We start from the raw sequence: 17678 nt of genomic DNA on the forward strand, positions 1-17678 counted from the left end.
GATATATCTGCACAATCTGCGATCCATTGATAAAATATTATGCGTTAATTGGTTTCAAAATCACATGGGTGACACAAAACAATATAGAGCTTTCCTTCAGTCATCACAGATTTTATGTAGAAAGGACTAGCCCTTTTGTCAAGTAAAAAATGTTTGTAAAATAATTTCTTTAGACATTCAAGTGTTATTGTTTGATCTTATCGCACAGTTCACTACTAACCTGAATTATTTATCAACTTAATAAAGTGACGTAAAATAACCCATTTCCTTATTTAAATTTTCCTTGAATAGGAAAAAGTTTGATAAACGTTCAACTAGTTGTTTTAAAATGCACCGTTAACGATAATAATGCAGTACTGGTAAATGTAGAAGTAAAGAGGTCTCAACCAATTCGTGTTAAAATAAGATAAGACTTTATAAGTTTTTAGTTGGAAATGGAAGACAGGGAGTTAATAGAAAATACCGAACATAAACTGAAAAAGCACGCCGGAGAAAAGGGCAGTATTATAACATATATCCCATTTGTGTAAGTGTTTTACTAATAATAATTGTTCATTGTATAAGATTTTTGTCTTAAGTTGGCAAATACCTATAATTCTGAAAGGTTGGAAGCATGGGTTAACAGAACAAGATCTTTATATACCGTTGAAAAAATATGAATCTAAACGGTTAGGTGACAAGTTGGAACGCCTCTGGCAAGACGAAGAAAGGTTTTCTAAAAATCCTTCCCTAACCAAAACGCTATGGAAGCTAATACGGGTAGAATTCATCGTTTATGGGTTCCTATTGTTTATATTTAAAGTAACTTCTTTGTGAGTGATTATTGTTTTAAGAAGCATCCTTCTACTGCATTTTTTAGTACCATACAGCCATTCTGCTTAAAGAAAATATTAGATTACTATACACCCAATCAAACTGATGTATCTCTAAAAGAAGCCTACACATATGCGGCAATTAGTGCCGCAACAATTCTACTATTTACGATTATGATACACTGGACCTTACTACAACTCACACTGTTAGGGTTGAAGATCCGAATAGCTTGTTCTTCGCTGATTTATCGTAGAGCTTTGAAACTAAAACAAAGTTCTTTAGAGAAAGTGCCAATAGGGCACGTAATTAACTTATTGTCAAATGGTGTGACCAGATTTGAGACAAGTATAACACTTCTTCCCCACATTTGGATAGCGCCTGTTAATTTAATAATAGTAACTTGTTTTCTGGATTTCACTCTTGGTCATACAGCCACTTGTGGAATCGGTGTCATAATTATTTTTCTAATATTTCAAAGTTAGTTATTTTTTAATTTTCGTTTCCTATTAAGACAACATGTTTTTACAGTGTACTCAATGAAAATGCTTTCGTCTGTCAGAAAGAGCGTTGCTGAAAAAACTGATTACAGGGTGCGTTTAATGAATGATGTAATTTGCGGTATTCATGCTATCAAAATGTACACTTGGGAAGAACCGTATATGAAACTGATACACAACGTTAGAAAGTATGAAGTTTATTTGCTAAGGAACGTTTAACTAAAGTATGCTAACATTTTTACAGACAAAAGATGAACAAAATTGTTACGAGCAACCACATTCGTATTCTAAATCTTGTTTTTAGAACTTACATTTCAAGATTATGTGTGTACTTAGCAGTATTAGTGTCTACATTGATGGGCTTACGTTTGACGCCACAGTACGTGTTTGTGATGTTTAATATTTATGAAACTTTGAAAATAGGTACAACTATTCTGTTTCAACATGCTGTAGGACAGGTTGTTGAAACAAACATTTCGATAAAGCGAATCGAATCGTTCTTACTGCATGACCGCCAAACTTTTTCGTTAATCAAGGGCACAAAAACCTTGACTCCAAATATATATCCGAAACTTAAATTTAAACAAGAAAAATATCGGAAAGAAAACGGAATCTCTTTAAAAAATGTTAGCATCAAGTGGAATTCCAGTTCTCCTAGTTTTAACCTAAAGGATGTTAATTTTGAAGCTCTACCCGGAGAGCTAGTTGCTGTAGCTGGTGCTACTGGTAGTGGAAAATCGACACTGCTTTATTCACTTTTGCAAGAAGTTGATGTGATTAAAGGTAACATTGAGGTGGAAGGAAGAATCTCTTATACATCACAAGAAGCTTGGATTTTTTCAGCCAGTATTAAACAAAATATCCTCTTCGGTGAAGATTTCGACAGACAAAAATATTTCAAAGTACTTAACGTCTGTGCTCTTGAACACGACCTAGCCCTTTTTCCGCACGGTGACCAAACACGTGTTGGTGAAAGAGGGGTTATGTTGAGTGGTGGTCAAAAGGCAAGAATCAGTTTAGCAAGAGCTGTGTACAGAGATGCCGATATTTATTTGCTTGATGATCCATTGTCAGCAGTGGATGCTCAAGTGGCACATCATATTTTTAATTACTGTATTTGTGGCTATCTGAAAACCAAATGTGTAATTTTGGTGACGCATCAGATACAATACTTAAAACGCGTAAGCAAAGTATATTTTATTGAGTCACAAACTGTTTATAAGTGTAATGAAGATACCAATTTTGCTAATTTTGGAAAATATTTTGTTGATGATGTTTCAAAGTCGGAAGAAACAAAACCTAAATCCCTGGAGCTACATCAACTTCAAGTTGAAACTAAAGAGCACCGAAGTTCTGATACTACCTTAAGAAAAACTTACAAGGATTACGTTAGTGCAGGGAATTTTTTGCTTACTTGTGTTATGTTTTGTTTTTTCTTGCTAAGTTTAGCGATAAACATTGCAGTTGACTATTTTATCGTACTGTGGGTTTACTCAGAGCAAGGAACTACAAACACAATTTCGAACTGGTTAAAATTTCTCGACAAAAATTATTACTTATACATATATACGGTTCTTTTGTTGCTTTTACTACTATCGTCACATGGTACTTCTTGCTTGTTCGTCACATGGTCCAAATCAATTTCAAATAACTTGCATAACATTATGTTCCAAAGAATTGTCAATGCAACCGTAACATTTTTCAATCAGCACTCTTCTGGTCGAATTCTTAATCGTTTCACCAAAGATGTAGGAACCATTGACGAGATGATTCCAACGATTTTTATGACTGTACTAACGAGTCTTAGTGTTATATTAAGCGTAATTTGTCTTATTATTTTGTCAAATTACTGGATGGTTTTTCCTGTAGTTTTGGTTGTTCTAATAACAATAGGCTTTAAAATGATATTTCAACACACTAGTCGCAGTCTGAAAAGAACAGAGGCAGTAGGTAAGTTATATAACTTTTAATTTGTTCCTGAAAGTTAAACATTATGTTTGTCCAGCTCGAAGTGCAGCACTTACACATTTGTCGGCATCCGTGCACGGTTTACCGATAATAAGAGCTTTCGGACTCGAAAGTAAAATAGTAGATGAATTTGATCATCACGAAAGCCTCCACAGTTCAGCCTTCTATTTATTTGCGGCAACATTCTCCACATTTGGCTTCTGGACAGATGTTGTTTGCTCGTTATTCAACATTCTAGTAATATTTAGTTTCTTATTTCTAAAAGTTGGTATGTATGACAAAATTCAGTTCTTTGCTTTCTAACAAAAATATAGGTTCTTCTGTGGGTTTGGTTGGATTGGCCATAACACAGTCTATGGTGTTAGTACGACTAGTTCAGTATACTTTAAAAAACTGGGGAGATCTTGAAGCAAGAATGGTTTCAGTGGAACGAATAATGGAGTATACAGAAATAGACGTAGAAAACAACGACGGAACTGTTAAAGGACCACAAGAGTGGCCAACTACCGGCAAACTATCATTTATTTCAGTTTCTCTCCGATATTCTCCCGATACTCCCTTTGTCTTGAAGAATATTTCTTTCGAAATCAAACATGGAGAAAAAATTGGAATTGTTGGTAGAACCGGTGCTGGGAAAACCTCACTCACTTCAATTCTTTTCCGTTTGTTTCGCTATGAAGGACATGTTTTTATCCACGGAATTGACACTAAAACCATACCTTTAAATGTTCTTCGTTCTAAAATTACCATAATTCCTCAAGACCCGATTTTATTTTTGGGTACTGTGCGTAAAAATATAGACCCTTTTGACAGTTACACCGACGACGAAATTTGGAGCTGTTTGGAAGAATTAGAACTGAAAGAAATGGTTTCTAAATTGCCAAATGGCTTAGAAAGTCAAATTTCCGAGAGGGGCTCGAATTTTAGCTTCGGTCAAAAACAGTTGCTCTGTCTTGTTAGGGCCATGTTGAGAAACAATAAATTAATCGTGCTGGATGAAGCTACGGCCAATGTCGATTTAAAGACGGATGAATTAATTCAGCCCGTTATTAGACGGAAATTTGGAAACTGTACCGTGTTGACTATAGCGCATCGTTTAAACACGGTCATAGACTCTGACAGAATTTTGGTCCTCGATGATGGTTTAATTGCGGAATTTGATCATCCTTTTTTCTTGTTGCAAAACACTAAAGGCTTTTTTTATGGACATATTAAACAATATGGAAGTGCAGTGGTGTCGGAGTTTAAGGCAAGTGCTGAAGATGTAAGTTGCATGTAGGTAGAAATTAAACACCAGACTTAACTTTAGGTTTTTTAGAATTACAGACAACTAAACGTTGCTTTAGCAGAATGTGAGAATAAAGAAGATACCAGTTTGTGAAGAATGCAAGTTTATTTCATTCTGTTTGTGTTGAATTAAATATGTATATTATAAATTTTCATTGAAAAAAAAATGGTCGACGTTTATTTCGACAGAAATTCCCTCGCTCCTGAAATATAAATCCTACTTTATTTTCCTTTACATTTAGGCCAGAAGAGGCCCCTTAACTTCGGGAGCCTGATGCTACAACATCACAAGCATCCCTTTGAATCGGGCCCTGACCGAACGCCGCACAAATACGGACAACGTCCAATATATAACCAACGGGAAAAACGGCTTCTCAGCAACATGCATAACTTGAAGTGTTTATGTTTACACATATATTAGGATGATTAAACAAATTTTGGTTAGCGTGAAAATTTGACAATAATCGATTCGGCAGATTTTTGTTTTAATTTATTTTGTCTAATAAAAAAAGTATGCCGCGCGCACAAGCAGACAAAGGGACACGGGGTACCTATTTCTTCGTGCTCTAGTGGTCATAAAAAGTCCAGACAACATAAAAGTAGGGAGTCGGTCGACGGACTCAATTGCGTTAAAAAGAGTTTATATTGTAATTAAAACTAACAGAGAATATCGAATAGCGGATCGCCAACGGGGTGAAATTTTCGTCAAAATAACTTTGTTATAATATTTGCTATAGCTATCATTCTGGAAGCAATAATCTAGTATACTATAAGAATATTTTAAATACGTTAAAATACATTATATGTTTAGATAAACTGTTTGGGTTTCTTCCATGCTTTTATTATCGTACACCTACACATATGCCCGCTAATGCCACGTTCCTTTCAAAGAACCCGCCTCCTTCATTTGATTACTCTTAACCTTTCCATCTCAAACAAAGTAAATATCCCTTTTCAGTCTCACAAAAAGTCGCTCTCTTTTCCAAAGCAAATTCCCTTCCGCCACCCACATTAACCCTCCAGCCCTGTCTGAGACACGCCGCTCCGTCGAAAAAAGCCCAACCCTTTCATTCATTCGACAAAACGTCACCAACCGGTCGCACCCTGTCCACTAAGTATATTCGTTCGGATTCCAGCACCCATCCGACGCACTCTCCAGTCGCATCCTGTTTAAATTCAGCCAACCACCATGACCGGCCGGATTCACGGCTCGTCTGGTCCCGTTCGTTCACTCCACGTGAACGTCGGTCCCTCCGCCGCCCCCACGTACCCTCGTCAAATTACACGTCCGCGGCAGCGAAAAAATCCCGACAGCGGGTTGATTTACGAGGGTGGCGGAAAAAAGCGCCGCTCTCGACACCGTGCGTCTTAATTAGGAGATCAGAAAGCTATCAAAAACCGAACGGCGGCGACGACAACGCACTGGGGTTGATAAACTGTGTGGAGAAGGTAAAAAAGCTTCACAAAGTTGTGCGGTGGCGGCGCGAAGGGGCGACGGTTCAGCTGATTCGGGTTGAGTGGAAGGTGACATGAAAATTTGACGGGGGCTTGAAGTGTCAAGGTATGTTTTTGTGTTTTAATGTTGCCCTTTTCAAGCCAAAATCGGTGGGTACTGTTATTGGAGGATTTTTGTCCATTTAGTTGTACAATGGGAAATATTCAATAAGGTTGTTGTTGTATCAGGTACCGGAAAATAGTCTTACTCTTCAAAATTGTGTGATAACTAAAAACGGAAAATTGACCAAAGTAGTATCCGATATGTTTGGGCTCAGCGTATGTATCTAAATCTGAAGTTTTCCGGGTGCTCTAGAGCTCCACAGGTGCAGTTGAATGAATCACATGGCAGTAAAAAGATAACCGGTGATTATTGTCTTTGTTGTTTCACAATGACACATGTAAAAACTACCAATCTTGAAAACATAAATTACACTGATTAAACAAATTTAGTTGTAGTATTGTTAAAATACTTAGTTGGTTGAATATATAGAGTATTGCAACAATGCAAAATGCATAGTGGGATAAAAAATACAAATAAGCAAGGGTAAAGACTGACCTATTTATAATAATAAATCTAGCACCCTCAAATTAATTAATTTAACGCTTCTTTCATCTTATTTAATGAAGCTTACAAGAAAGTTCCTCCCATTTCTCTGTAAGGTAAAACTACGCAACCCTTTTAAGCCATGTGCTTGTATACGTACTTAATCTCATCAATTTTAATAACTTAATTCGCTTGTTATTACCAACAAACATTTTTAACAAATAGTTACGAGTAACTTTTAAAAAGGGGTTAAACTTATACGATACGCTTTCAACATTCAATTCTGTACCAACTCCATCGAAATCATTTTGCAAACTTCGCCACAGATCGATACAATCTCAACCATTTTGGGCGATATTACAATTTCTAATGCAAACCTCCTCACGTAATACCTATATCGTTGTAATGCAAAGCAAATGCAGTTCGTTGCACGATTATCTAAGGCTACGCGATAGCGACAACACGATTTATTATAGTACAATTGACAAACGAATGTGATGACGTGATATTGCTAACGAGTATGGATCGTGATTACTACTTGATTGGTCTCATCAAATCACTAGCTGTAACAACTCTGAATAGTGTCTATAGTTCTGATTAGTGTACAGTCGCGGCCACAAAATTTTGGACGTCAGTGTCATTCCTCTGTCACAAAATGTGGAACACCTTTAAGTATTGAAACCTTATTTTTTAGTTTTGTCATTTTTGACGCTGCAGGCATGCTAACACTGAATGCGACGTGATAATTTTTTTAAAATTCAAATATAAAAGTGACAATAAAGCATGGACTACATCAAAATTTTCAAAATTACAGGAAAATGACGTCTAAGATTTTCTGGCCGCGACTGTACCTAGATAATAATTATGAAAAATGTAAGGCAAAGAGTTTGACTCATTTTTATTGGTGGATCATTTTTTCCACGCCCTATTTAAGAGAAATTTTATTTTAATGTTGTCAATTTGACATTCATAACCGTTCGTCAAGTAGAAATTTGAACGATGACCGGCTGCAGCGTGAAAGGTTGTAAAAATAGATCTGAGAATGGAATGTTCTTTAAGCTATTCCACTAAAGCGATATTTTCGTGCACTATGGTTAAAAAACTTGAACATTGCGCCGAGTAAATATGGAAGAGTTTGCGGCCAAAATTTCTGTGCAAATCAATAGGAAACATATGGCCAAAAATTAAAGAAAGACGCTGTTCCTTCAATTTTTCACTGTGCAACGGAGAGTAATAGTTCAAATAGTAAGCTCTGCAGTGAATCTTTTCAGTTTGAATCTCTCCTGTCAAATAATTCTCTTTCTTCTCAACCTCTCTGGCCTGAATTTGTTTCGTCTAAACCGCTAAAGTGCAAACAACCACCTCACTGTGTAATTCTACAGAAAGAAAATGATACGAAGAAATTCTAAGAAAAAAAGTTAGAATGTTAAAAATTAGTAACAAAAAATTAAGCCAGAAATTATACTTGCAAAAAGTGTGTAATGCAAATTTAAGGAAAAATTTGGCTAATATATTAACAAAGGATCAAATTAAGGCTCTAAAAGGGAAAAAATTCAAAAAATGTTCCGAGCAAACAATCACTGAATCTTTGAAGCTTAAATTTGGATGTGGGACCAGTGGATATTATTAAAAAAAATGAAACTATGATTTCCAGCTATTCGAACATTGAATTTTCATTTACAAAATTTAGAGTTTAAGTCTGGAGTTTTGGATGAAATTATAGGGTTTATGAAAATTAAATGTGAATCGCTTAATCAGGATTTTGGGAGGGATTGTATGCTGGCATTGGATGAAATGAATATAAAAGCTGAGATTGATTATTGTGTACATAGTGGGACGTACATTGGGGGAATTACTTTACCAAAACATGAGGGAGTAGTGACAAAAGCGTTGGTGATTCTTGTGGGAGATATTACTATTCGCTGGAAACAAATTGTTTCATACTATTTTACTGGAGACAGTATGAATAGGGCAGTTCTACCTGATGTTCTTAAAGAAGTTTTCAAGAAAATCAGTGCAATTGGTTTGAAGGTTCATTCTGTAATCTCAGATATGGGATCGGCGAATCAAGCTATGTAGAAAACCTTTGGAATAAAAACTGGAACAAATGCGAAACAAAAAATTATGTCCTAAACCCAGTTAAGGGCGAAACAATTTACTTTTTAGGAGTTGCACCACATTTATTAAAAAATATAAAGCAATGTTTGGTACAAAACAAAATCATTCAATTACCAAATGATTTTATTATTATTATTATTATTATTATTATTATTATTATTAATAATATTATTATTAAAAGATAAAGGGCAGAGGGCAAGCCCTGTTATGCCCTCGGAACTGTACAATTATAACAATATGTGAACAATCTATAAACTGTCAAATCTGGATTTAAAAACATTAACATTAGGACTCTGGACGACTTCCTCCGGCAACTTGTTCCAAGTGTCAAACACTCTGTTTGTTACGAAATGCTGTCTTACAGTTGTACGAAAATTCTCTTTTTTCAGTTTAAAGCAATGAACCCTAGTTCTGGAATATGGGCATAAGGTAAATAAATCCTGCATCAATGGATCCCCGAGCCTCAACGATTTGAAGGTGAAAATTACATCCCCTCGAATTCTTCTGTCCTTCAATGTGGGTAGCGACATTATAATAAGACGCTCAGAATAAGATGGTCGGAAAGGGTCATTACCATAGGGAAGAAGAGTCATTCTTTGTTGTACTGACTCCAAACGATTTTGATCTCCAATGAGCACAGGCCACCAAACATTATTTGCGAACTCCAGTACTGGTCTTACAAAATTTTTATACAACTTTAACGTGGTGCTTACACTTGGTTTTATAAAAGATCTTTGTAGTAAATACCCAAGAGAATTTGCTTTTTTAATGACACTCACGATGTGATCACTCCATGTCAGTTCTGAGTTTACTATTACACCTAAATCCAATTGGGAATTAGTCCTGGTTAATACTACTCCATCCATTGAGTAAACATATTTGCTGTTATTCGGTCCTATATGTAGCACTGAACATTTCTGCTTATTTATTGGGAGGAGCTACTTCTTGGACCACTGATTCACTCTTAAAATATCTTTACTCAAAATACTGCAATTCATGGGACTGTCATTGTAAATTTTTAAGTCATCAGCGTAGAACAAACACCTTGACTGGATTTCTGTTTTTAAATCCGCAATATACGTTATAAATACCAACGGACCCAGCACCGAACCCTGCGGCACTCCACTTTCCACAGCTGTCAGATCACTCAGTGACGCATCGACTTTAACTCTGAAACTTCGATTAGTTAAGAATCCTTTTATCCATTCTAGTAACAGTCCTGTAATGCCATAGTGTCGAAGTTTTAACAGAAGATTTGTTGTTGGAACTTTGTCAAAGGCTTTACAAAAATCAAAATACACAACGTCGGTAGCAACACCACGGTCGAAATTTTTGGTCCAATCTGATACGGCACAAAGAAGATTAGTGGACACAGACTTTTTTGGGACAAATCCGTACTGTCCCGCAGGAAGGACGTTGTTCGCAAGCAGAAACTTTCTTATCTCATCGGAAATAATAGATTCCATGATTTTGTCTATGACCGCAGTGACACTAATCGGTCTGTAGTCCACAGCTTGAAATTTATCGCCTTTTTTAAAGATCGGCTTTACAATGGCCAATCTCCAATCTTCAGGAAGTTGACTGTTTTGAAAAGATTGTGTCATTAAAATTTTCAAAGGTATACACACGGTCTCAGCACATTTATTAAGAACTGTCGGAGTAATCCCATCTGGTCCAGGTGAGGTGGTTGATTTAAGTTTACTCAACTTGATTTTAATTAATTCCTCCGGGAACGCTATATCACTAAGAGCAAAATTGACTTTCGGTGTAGATAACAGAGGTGTTGTGTTAGGTACTGTCTCTCTAGTATAAGATTGCGCAAAAGTCTCAGCAAATAAGTTGGCAATGATTTCGTCATCAGTTACTATGACGCCATTCTCGTTACGAAGTTGTGGATTTCTAACAGATCCGGTGAGCCTATTACGAATATATTTGTAGAGTATCTTTGGATCTTTAGAATTAGCTACACGGAGTTCATAAGTTCTTTTAGCCGCTTCTATTTCTACAGATAGACGGTTTGAATAAGCCCGATGAGCTGCATAGTCAGTGTCAGATCGGCTATTCTTGAATCGTTTCCACAATGCTCTCTTTTTACAAACCATCAGGAGTAATTTTTTGCTAATCCACGGTTTTTTCGTTGAACGAGTCACAGTTTGTTTAACAGTATTTTTGTCAACTAATTGCACTAAGTGCTCTTTAAATATGATCCAGTTATCATTTACAGACGCCGAACTCAGCAAAGTCTCCCAGTCTATATTACTGATGTCATGGTTCAGCACTGCATAGTCAGTATAAAATTTAGTGTGGACTGTTTTCTTACCCTGAAGATTACAACAAAGTTGCAGCTGTGCTGACAAAGTAACATGGTCAGAAATACCAACAGGAGAGCCGTAATTCAAATTTGAAAAAAGATTCATGTCTGACAATATTATGAGATCAAGGGTCGACGGCGTTTGATTCTGTCTGTATCTCGTGGGTTTATTCACAAGTTGATGTAAATGACTATTGTTTATGAAATCAAGTAATAGTTGAGAAGATTGGTCCGGAGCGTAATTAGCGATTGATACCCATTTTATTTGCGGCATATTAAAGTCTCCGAAAATAAGCAGATTGTCATGCTCATTTACCAATTCCGTCAGGGTTCGAAACAACTGAACATCGGTCGCACATGTCGTTGAAGGAGTCCTATAAATGCAGCTTAGTACGAAACACAATTGACGATTGGAAATTTTTATAAATAATGATTCGACATTATCAATCACAATATCTAGAGGTGATATAGAAAAGGTGGAAACTATTTGCGTAGACAAATAAATGCATACACCTCCTCCTCTTCCTGATTTAGGATCTGATCGGTAAAGAATATAATTTGGTAATGATACAATTGAATCAGTGATATTTGAATTCAACCAAGTTTCAGTTATTAAGAGTATAGTAGGTTTCTGCTGCGTAACGAGAGCTGTTAAATCATCAAACTTTGCGGTCAAAAATCCAAGATTAGTGTACATAATTGAGCAGTTAAAAAATTTTTCGCTTTGTGACATGAATATGTACTATTAAAAGAATTCTAAGTTAGGTTCGCCACCAGACCAACCCTGGTAAAGGTCATAGGATTTTTTAAGCTTACGCTGAACCTTGACCACACGGTTCTTGATACTTTTATGCGTTAATTTAGGGTAAACTTTGTATAACATTTCGAGTAGGCCATCAATATTCCTTGTATATGCAAAAGCAACAGTAAGTATGTCAGATTGTCCAACGGCTTCTTCCATAAATTTGACCAAAGATTCAAAATTTATCGGAAAAGACGAATCTGGTAAGTCAAATAATTCCTTGACAGGTTCAAGTAACTCAGGGACCCCAGTAAGACTTTCTGTAGAATCGCATGTTTTTATCTTCTTCTTTGACGTACCAGCTAAATCTTGAACACGAGTTTCTTCAATAGGATTATTTACAAGATTCGGTATCTCCAATTCATCTTCAGGGGACGACTGGTTGGACTCAATTTGTCTTTTATTATTGACTGTAGTTTTATTAAATGGGCTCAGATGACAAGAAGATTCACTTTGTGCATTATCTACACTTGACTCCACCGTAGTATTAGTTTCAACATTAATTGTACATTCACTTGCTATATGTCCTGCTTTTCGACACTTAAAACAAGTTTGATCTCCGAGGGTGAAAAATATTCTGTACTCAGTCTCTTCGAACTTAATGAGAGTGGACGAAGGAAGTTCAATCTCGTCGATAGGCTCAACAAAGATTTGTCTTCTGAAACTCAAAACGTGGCTGTAGGTCGCGTTTTGGATGCTTGCTCTAAGAAAATTCATAGGCGACACCGTTTTGTATCCAAGCCTTTTAATAATGTTTTCAAGTACAGAATGTGGAATGTTAGGGCAGACGTTTGAAAGAATGATGCGTTTCGCAGGAAATATAAACCGCCTGACTCCTGTTTCATAATCTTGTGTTTTTATATTGGGATGTTCTGTAACAATCTGGTCGACCAAATCCTTGCTACTGAGATAAATACATATTCTATTGTTAGCTATGCGAGAAGCAAATAGTATGTTTTTAGGTTGTATAATTTCTCCCACTGCAACGATATAGTCTGTGAGTTTCAGGTCACTAATTACATTTAGGACAATGGCTTGTTCTTTTTTTGGGAATTGAAAAGTTGAATTTGGACTTGTTGACATCTTGGCAGAACCCAGCCAAACGGCTGTTTATTGGGTTGCCGAAGAATCAGAGGAACACAAGTAACTTATCTGACCACTACTATCAGTGTTTTGATAATTCAGGTTAACAAAAAGAGTGCAAACGGATTCTAGGCCTTCTTAACCAGTTTACAATACGATGCAAAGATGATACCTTTATAACTGCTACATCTTGAGGTGTGGTAGATGCCAATACACAAAATCAACAATTAATTCGATTTAAATCACCGACACAGGCAGCTTTTTCTTGCAGCACTTTAATCGACCTCTGCACTCGTTCTTTCTATTTTGTTGAAAAATGTGAACTAACTTCCGATTTGGTTGACGTGCAACACATTAAAGATTTTTGTGAAGAAGAAGGCAAATTTGAGCTGCAATTTGCGTCTAAATTAAATGTGGATCTTTTACAATCTAACCATTTTAATAAAATGAAGGTGTCAATTCTCTAATCGTTTTGAATCGAAATGTTACTTGTGGAATAAAATTTGATGCGGAAGAGGAGAGAGAAGACAAATGTTCTCTAAGGACAGCTGTTTTTATTGATGTTGTACATAGGTGGTCCAGTTGATTAGTTCTAGATCAATTATTTTGCTCTTGAGCAAGTTTAATATGGTTGTCTATAGGGAAACTATAGAATTCCTTCAAGAGTTCATTAAGGTATTTTTAAACTTAAAAGTCGCTCCTTACAAATTTGGAAAAGCAGTTTGAACCCCTATTCAAACAGGTGTTATACTGACTACAACATCAATTTTAGACCTGCAAAACTTGTTTTTGAACGAAAAAAAAAACTCATATTTATTAACATCGAGATTTTCTCAAGATTCGGTCAAGACATCCAGTTATCAGTTTCTCAATATTTGGACGGTTCAAATAACTCAAGTTACGAAATCGACAAAACAACACCTTTAGTTGGTTTTTTGAGTTATATTAAAAATAATAACAGAAAAGGAAACGATGTTCCTAAAGGAAAAGAAAATTTAGCTTTACCTAGAAATTGGAATTCGAAGAAAAAAGAACTTTCTTTGAGGGAAAAAAATGCTTTGTACAGATGCACAGGTTACGTTGTTAAAAGCTTGATAAAAAATCAAAATTTTTGCAGAAAATGTATTGCTGCTTTGGTCTCTAAGAAAAATTGTAATGAAAATTATGCAAAATTTGTGGCATTAAAATAATATAAAACTGGTGCTTTACATTATGCTTCAGAGAACGCGTTCCAAATAGCAATTTTAGTAGAGCAAATATTTTGTAATTTGAGAGATTATTTAAAGAATAATAATTTTTGCACTGGTAATGTTTTGGAAGTCATGAAGAAAGAATTTAGGGAAAATTCGACTTATCGCTCAATACAATTTCCAACATGCTGCACCAGCAAAACAAAATTTACTGCAAGAATGATCGTTTACCGTCTGAAAATCTATACCAGAAAAGCTAAAGAAGAAATAAGAAAAAAACAAAGAATAAAATGGTCCAGCAAAAGCCATGCAATGAGTTGAAAATGCAAATCAAAAATTTGAAAAAAAATAAAGAGTAACAGTTTCGTTGTCTAAAATTTTTTGAGTTTATATTAAAACTGTTTAACTGACAAATTTCGAGATAAAAAATAATTATTTTCGATATTTTGTTTATTATGTTATGTAAATAAGCTTAATACCACTAATTCAATAGTAGCCCCTATTTAAAATTTTCCTAGTAACGCCACTGATCTTTTGGCATTAGTTTTGGATCAAAAATTGCTGTAACTTGTCAGTGTTTGCTCTACTCTTATCATTATACTATTATTTAGGTACACTAGTTCTGATTAGTGAGATAGGTAACCATCAACTACGGAGGACAGAATGTATATTTCTTCTTCCATGATTAACTATCACATTTAACTTTAAAAAATTTTTGCAAGTTTGAATTGTGCTCAATAAAACGTAGTAGATCTAACAGGTTTTCTATTTAAATAAATTGCTGGTTTGTACTGCCAAGCTTTTGCATTGCTGAGCATTAGTTGCGACATTGGGGAAGATTTATTACTGATATATGGAATAAATCTTCTACTACCAGTTATAATTCATTTTTTATTCATTCCAATACGAGCTTTTTAAACCGCAGCAAGCCATGAAAATCTAGTAATTTGGTTGATAATTAACATTAGTAAGCCAAAGTTTCTTGAGAAAGACTAACTTTCCTAATGTCGGCTTGGGCTGCTAAAAGTTGCGGAAATTGGCAAATTGTTCATAATTTTCTAGCGTATTGTTACGAAAAAAAACCCATACGCCCCCTCGGTACGACGCCTATGGGTCTTCTAGTATGTATGTGTTTATTTTGGTATATACGGCGGTGATGACTCATCGGCCGGATGCCGCAGCGTTCGCTGACGAAGAGCCTGGCAGCGGAAGTCGCGATGGGCAACCCAGAAAACCCTCGAAGCGGCGTTCTCCAACCATCCAGAGGAACGTATAGGTTTAAATAGAGGCCACTGTCGGGAACGATGATTATTTAGTTAGCAAGTGGAGTCCAGTGAGCGAATTCATTCAAGTTGCGCCGAAATTATTTTATACATAATCGCAATGTAGTCAGTCGTGTAAATTTGAGTTGTTAAGAAATACATTTCTGGGTTTTACTCACGCCGATTTTTAAACACCCGTACAACGTAAGAGTATCTTCGCAACAATCATGCATTTTTCTTCACACAAAAATTTTATCTGTTGTACTTTCATTTTTAAAAAACGAATATTCTCAGCACGATGAATTTAGATATTAAGAGTTCTAGTTATTTTCACTTACTAATTATATTATTTAATTCTACCCACCATTCAAACTCAACATTGATTGTTATTATTTTAGCTATCGCATCGAATGTTGTGAAATTTTATATGTATATTAGGAATATAGTGTAGATGATAAAACGCTAACTAAAAGTTTTCTAATTATCTTCATCAACAAGTTTACGACGTCAACTCAACATCTTACGCAGTAAAAGACATTTAAATTTTATAAAATAATGTCCTCCTTTACTTGCAGTTTCTGAATCCACGTTGATTTTATTTATTATTGCTGTACTCCTAATTTTTATTGTATCATAGACTTCAGATACATCACACGAACTTCTACCAGCGCGTCCATTGGTTCGAACTCACTACTCGGATTCGTTTATTTTCTTCTGTTTTTTATCTATCAATGATCGATTAACCTCATTGACTCGGAAACGCAAGAATAGAGTAATGTCGCGCCCGCCTATGTTTAATAATAATAAAGATAATATTCGAATCGCTTTGCTCCATTGTAACTTAATGAATTCATTAATCTTCCAAACATAAATACTCGAAATTAAGCGTGTATTGAAATAGATATTTACGATATGTGTATCGTAATGTCTAATTTTACGATACGCGATGGAAAAATTGTCCAACGAGCCGAAGGCGAGTTGGATAATCCATCAAGGATCGTAAAGAAACATTACGATACAAATATTGTACAACGTTTTATCTACTTTCAATAATTTTCATAAAAATTAACACAGATATTTTTGTAATTTTTTAAATTGTGTTTATGGAGAAAAAATAAGGCGGCTAAATTAGTAACAGTAGTTACTGATTTGTTTACGTTTTTCACAAGCGTTCAGTGAAAGCAATTTATGTGCAAAAATTAGTGATTCAGAGGATAATTTGCCTTCCGATATTGAAGTGGCTACTCAATCTGCCATCGATACGTTAGTTCCTGGTAAATCTAAAGAACGTTACGAGATAGCGTACAAATATTTTGATGAATGAATGGAAGTTAAGAAAATTGGTGACGTTTCTGAACAAGGTGATGCATGTCTATTTTACTGAACAAGCAGAGAAGTTAAAACCATCCTGTTGATTACGAAGAATGTTGATATTTCTGAATATCATCAGGTTGTGGCTTTCTTCTCGGAAATCAGAAGGTTCCCGACCCAGAAAATCGTTTATTTGTTCCAAAGAAGAGATAAATCAATTTCTTAAGAAAATGAATGATAAGGATTTCTTATTTTTGAAGGTAAATTGCAACTCATATTGATAAAAAACAATCTCAAATTTATATAGTTTCAGGTTGTTTTGATAGTCGGAGTGTCTGGTGCTTGCCGACACGAGGAGATCACAAATGTTACGACACGAGACGTTAGAGCCGAAAAAGAATTTATCAAGATCACCTTACTGAATTCAAAAACTAAAATTATGTAGAATTTGCTATACCGAGAGGAAATTTTCAGGGAATAATTAACATGTTGCTTGGTCATAGAGGCTGGAAGTCGGATAGCATGGCAGAAGGATATGTTGAAACATCTGTCGAAAATAAGAAAATAATTGCTACGAAAATAACGGGTTCTTCAGTTACTGTGGGTTCAACAAATTAGGTCACGGTGGAGAAGCCCAGCTTCATCATGGGAACAGCGTCTGGTGTTAACTTTATAAATGCTTCAAACTGTGTAATTTATGTTAATAAATGGTTTTGAAACTTTCTTTTCTAAAAGTCACTCTTTACCGCACTAGTGCGGTAATTGTTCCTTTACCGCACTTAGTGCGGTAAAAACTACCATTACAATATCAAAGAAAAACCTGTAATCTGGCACATTACATAATGAAAGTAGATAAATACATTTTTCCCGTTATTTATCTGCTTTAAATATATATTTCATATTATCCATACTCCTGCAGATCGCACAAAGGGCTGCAGGGGTGTTATTTACGCCATTGCACTGGTGTTAACTATATAGAGGTTGTCACAAAACAA

At 35.5% G+C, this 17678-nt stretch overlaps 2 protein-coding genes and 1 long non-coding RNA gene across 11 annotated transcripts in view; 2 read left to right on the top strand and 1 right to left on the bottom strand.

Annotated features, from left to right (window-relative positions):
* LOC135142399 (uncharacterized) overlaps positions 1-17678 on the top strand; it is a 283252-nt gene that overhangs the window by 161573 nt on the left and 104001 nt on the right. The window lies entirely within an intron of this gene.
* The window catches only part of Cngl (Cyclic nucleotide-gated ion channel-like), a 360771-nt gene that overhangs the window by 159806 nt on the left and 183287 nt on the right, over positions 1-17678 (bottom strand). The gene's annotated exons all lie outside the window — the stretch shown is intronic.
* On the top strand, positions 341-6995 carry LOC135142426 (ATP-binding cassette sub-family C member 4-like). The gene is made up of 11 exons (XM_064074141.1): positions 341-379; positions 429-526; positions 579-812; positions 860-1290; positions 1342-1523; positions 1615-1689; positions 1769-3110; positions 3593-4542; positions 4597-4651; positions 5524-6089; positions 6933-6995. The coding sequence occupies exons 2-11, from the start codon at positions 435-437 to the stop codon at positions 6993-6995; spliced, it is 3990 nt and encodes a 1329-aa protein (XP_063930211.1). The 5' UTR covers positions 341-379; positions 429-434.

This window comes from Zophobas morio, unplaced genomic scaffold (genome assembly GCF_036711695.1).
Source record: "Zophobas morio isolate AGI-343-1 ecotype UQ-CSIRO unplaced genomic scaffold, CSIRO_AGI_Zmor_V1 ptg000046l, whole genome shotgun sequence".
Classification (NCBI taxonomy): Eukaryota; Metazoa; Arthropoda; class Insecta; order Coleoptera; family Tenebrionidae; genus Zophobas; species Zophobas morio.

Bases quoted from the DNA above. Each gene is read 5' to 3' on its own strand.
- LOC135142426 (XM_064074141.1), top strand. From the start codon at position 435: ATGGAAGACAGGGAGTTAATAGAAAATACCGAACATAAACTGAAAAAG. The intron at 813-859 runs GTGAGTGATTAT...TGCATTTTTTAG, and splicing joins ATATTTAAAGTAACTTCTTT to TACCATACAGCCATTCTGCT. The intron at 4,543-4,596 runs GTAAGTTGCATG...TAGGTTTTTTAG, and splicing joins TTAAGGCAAGTGCTGAAGAT to AATTACAGACAACTAAACGT.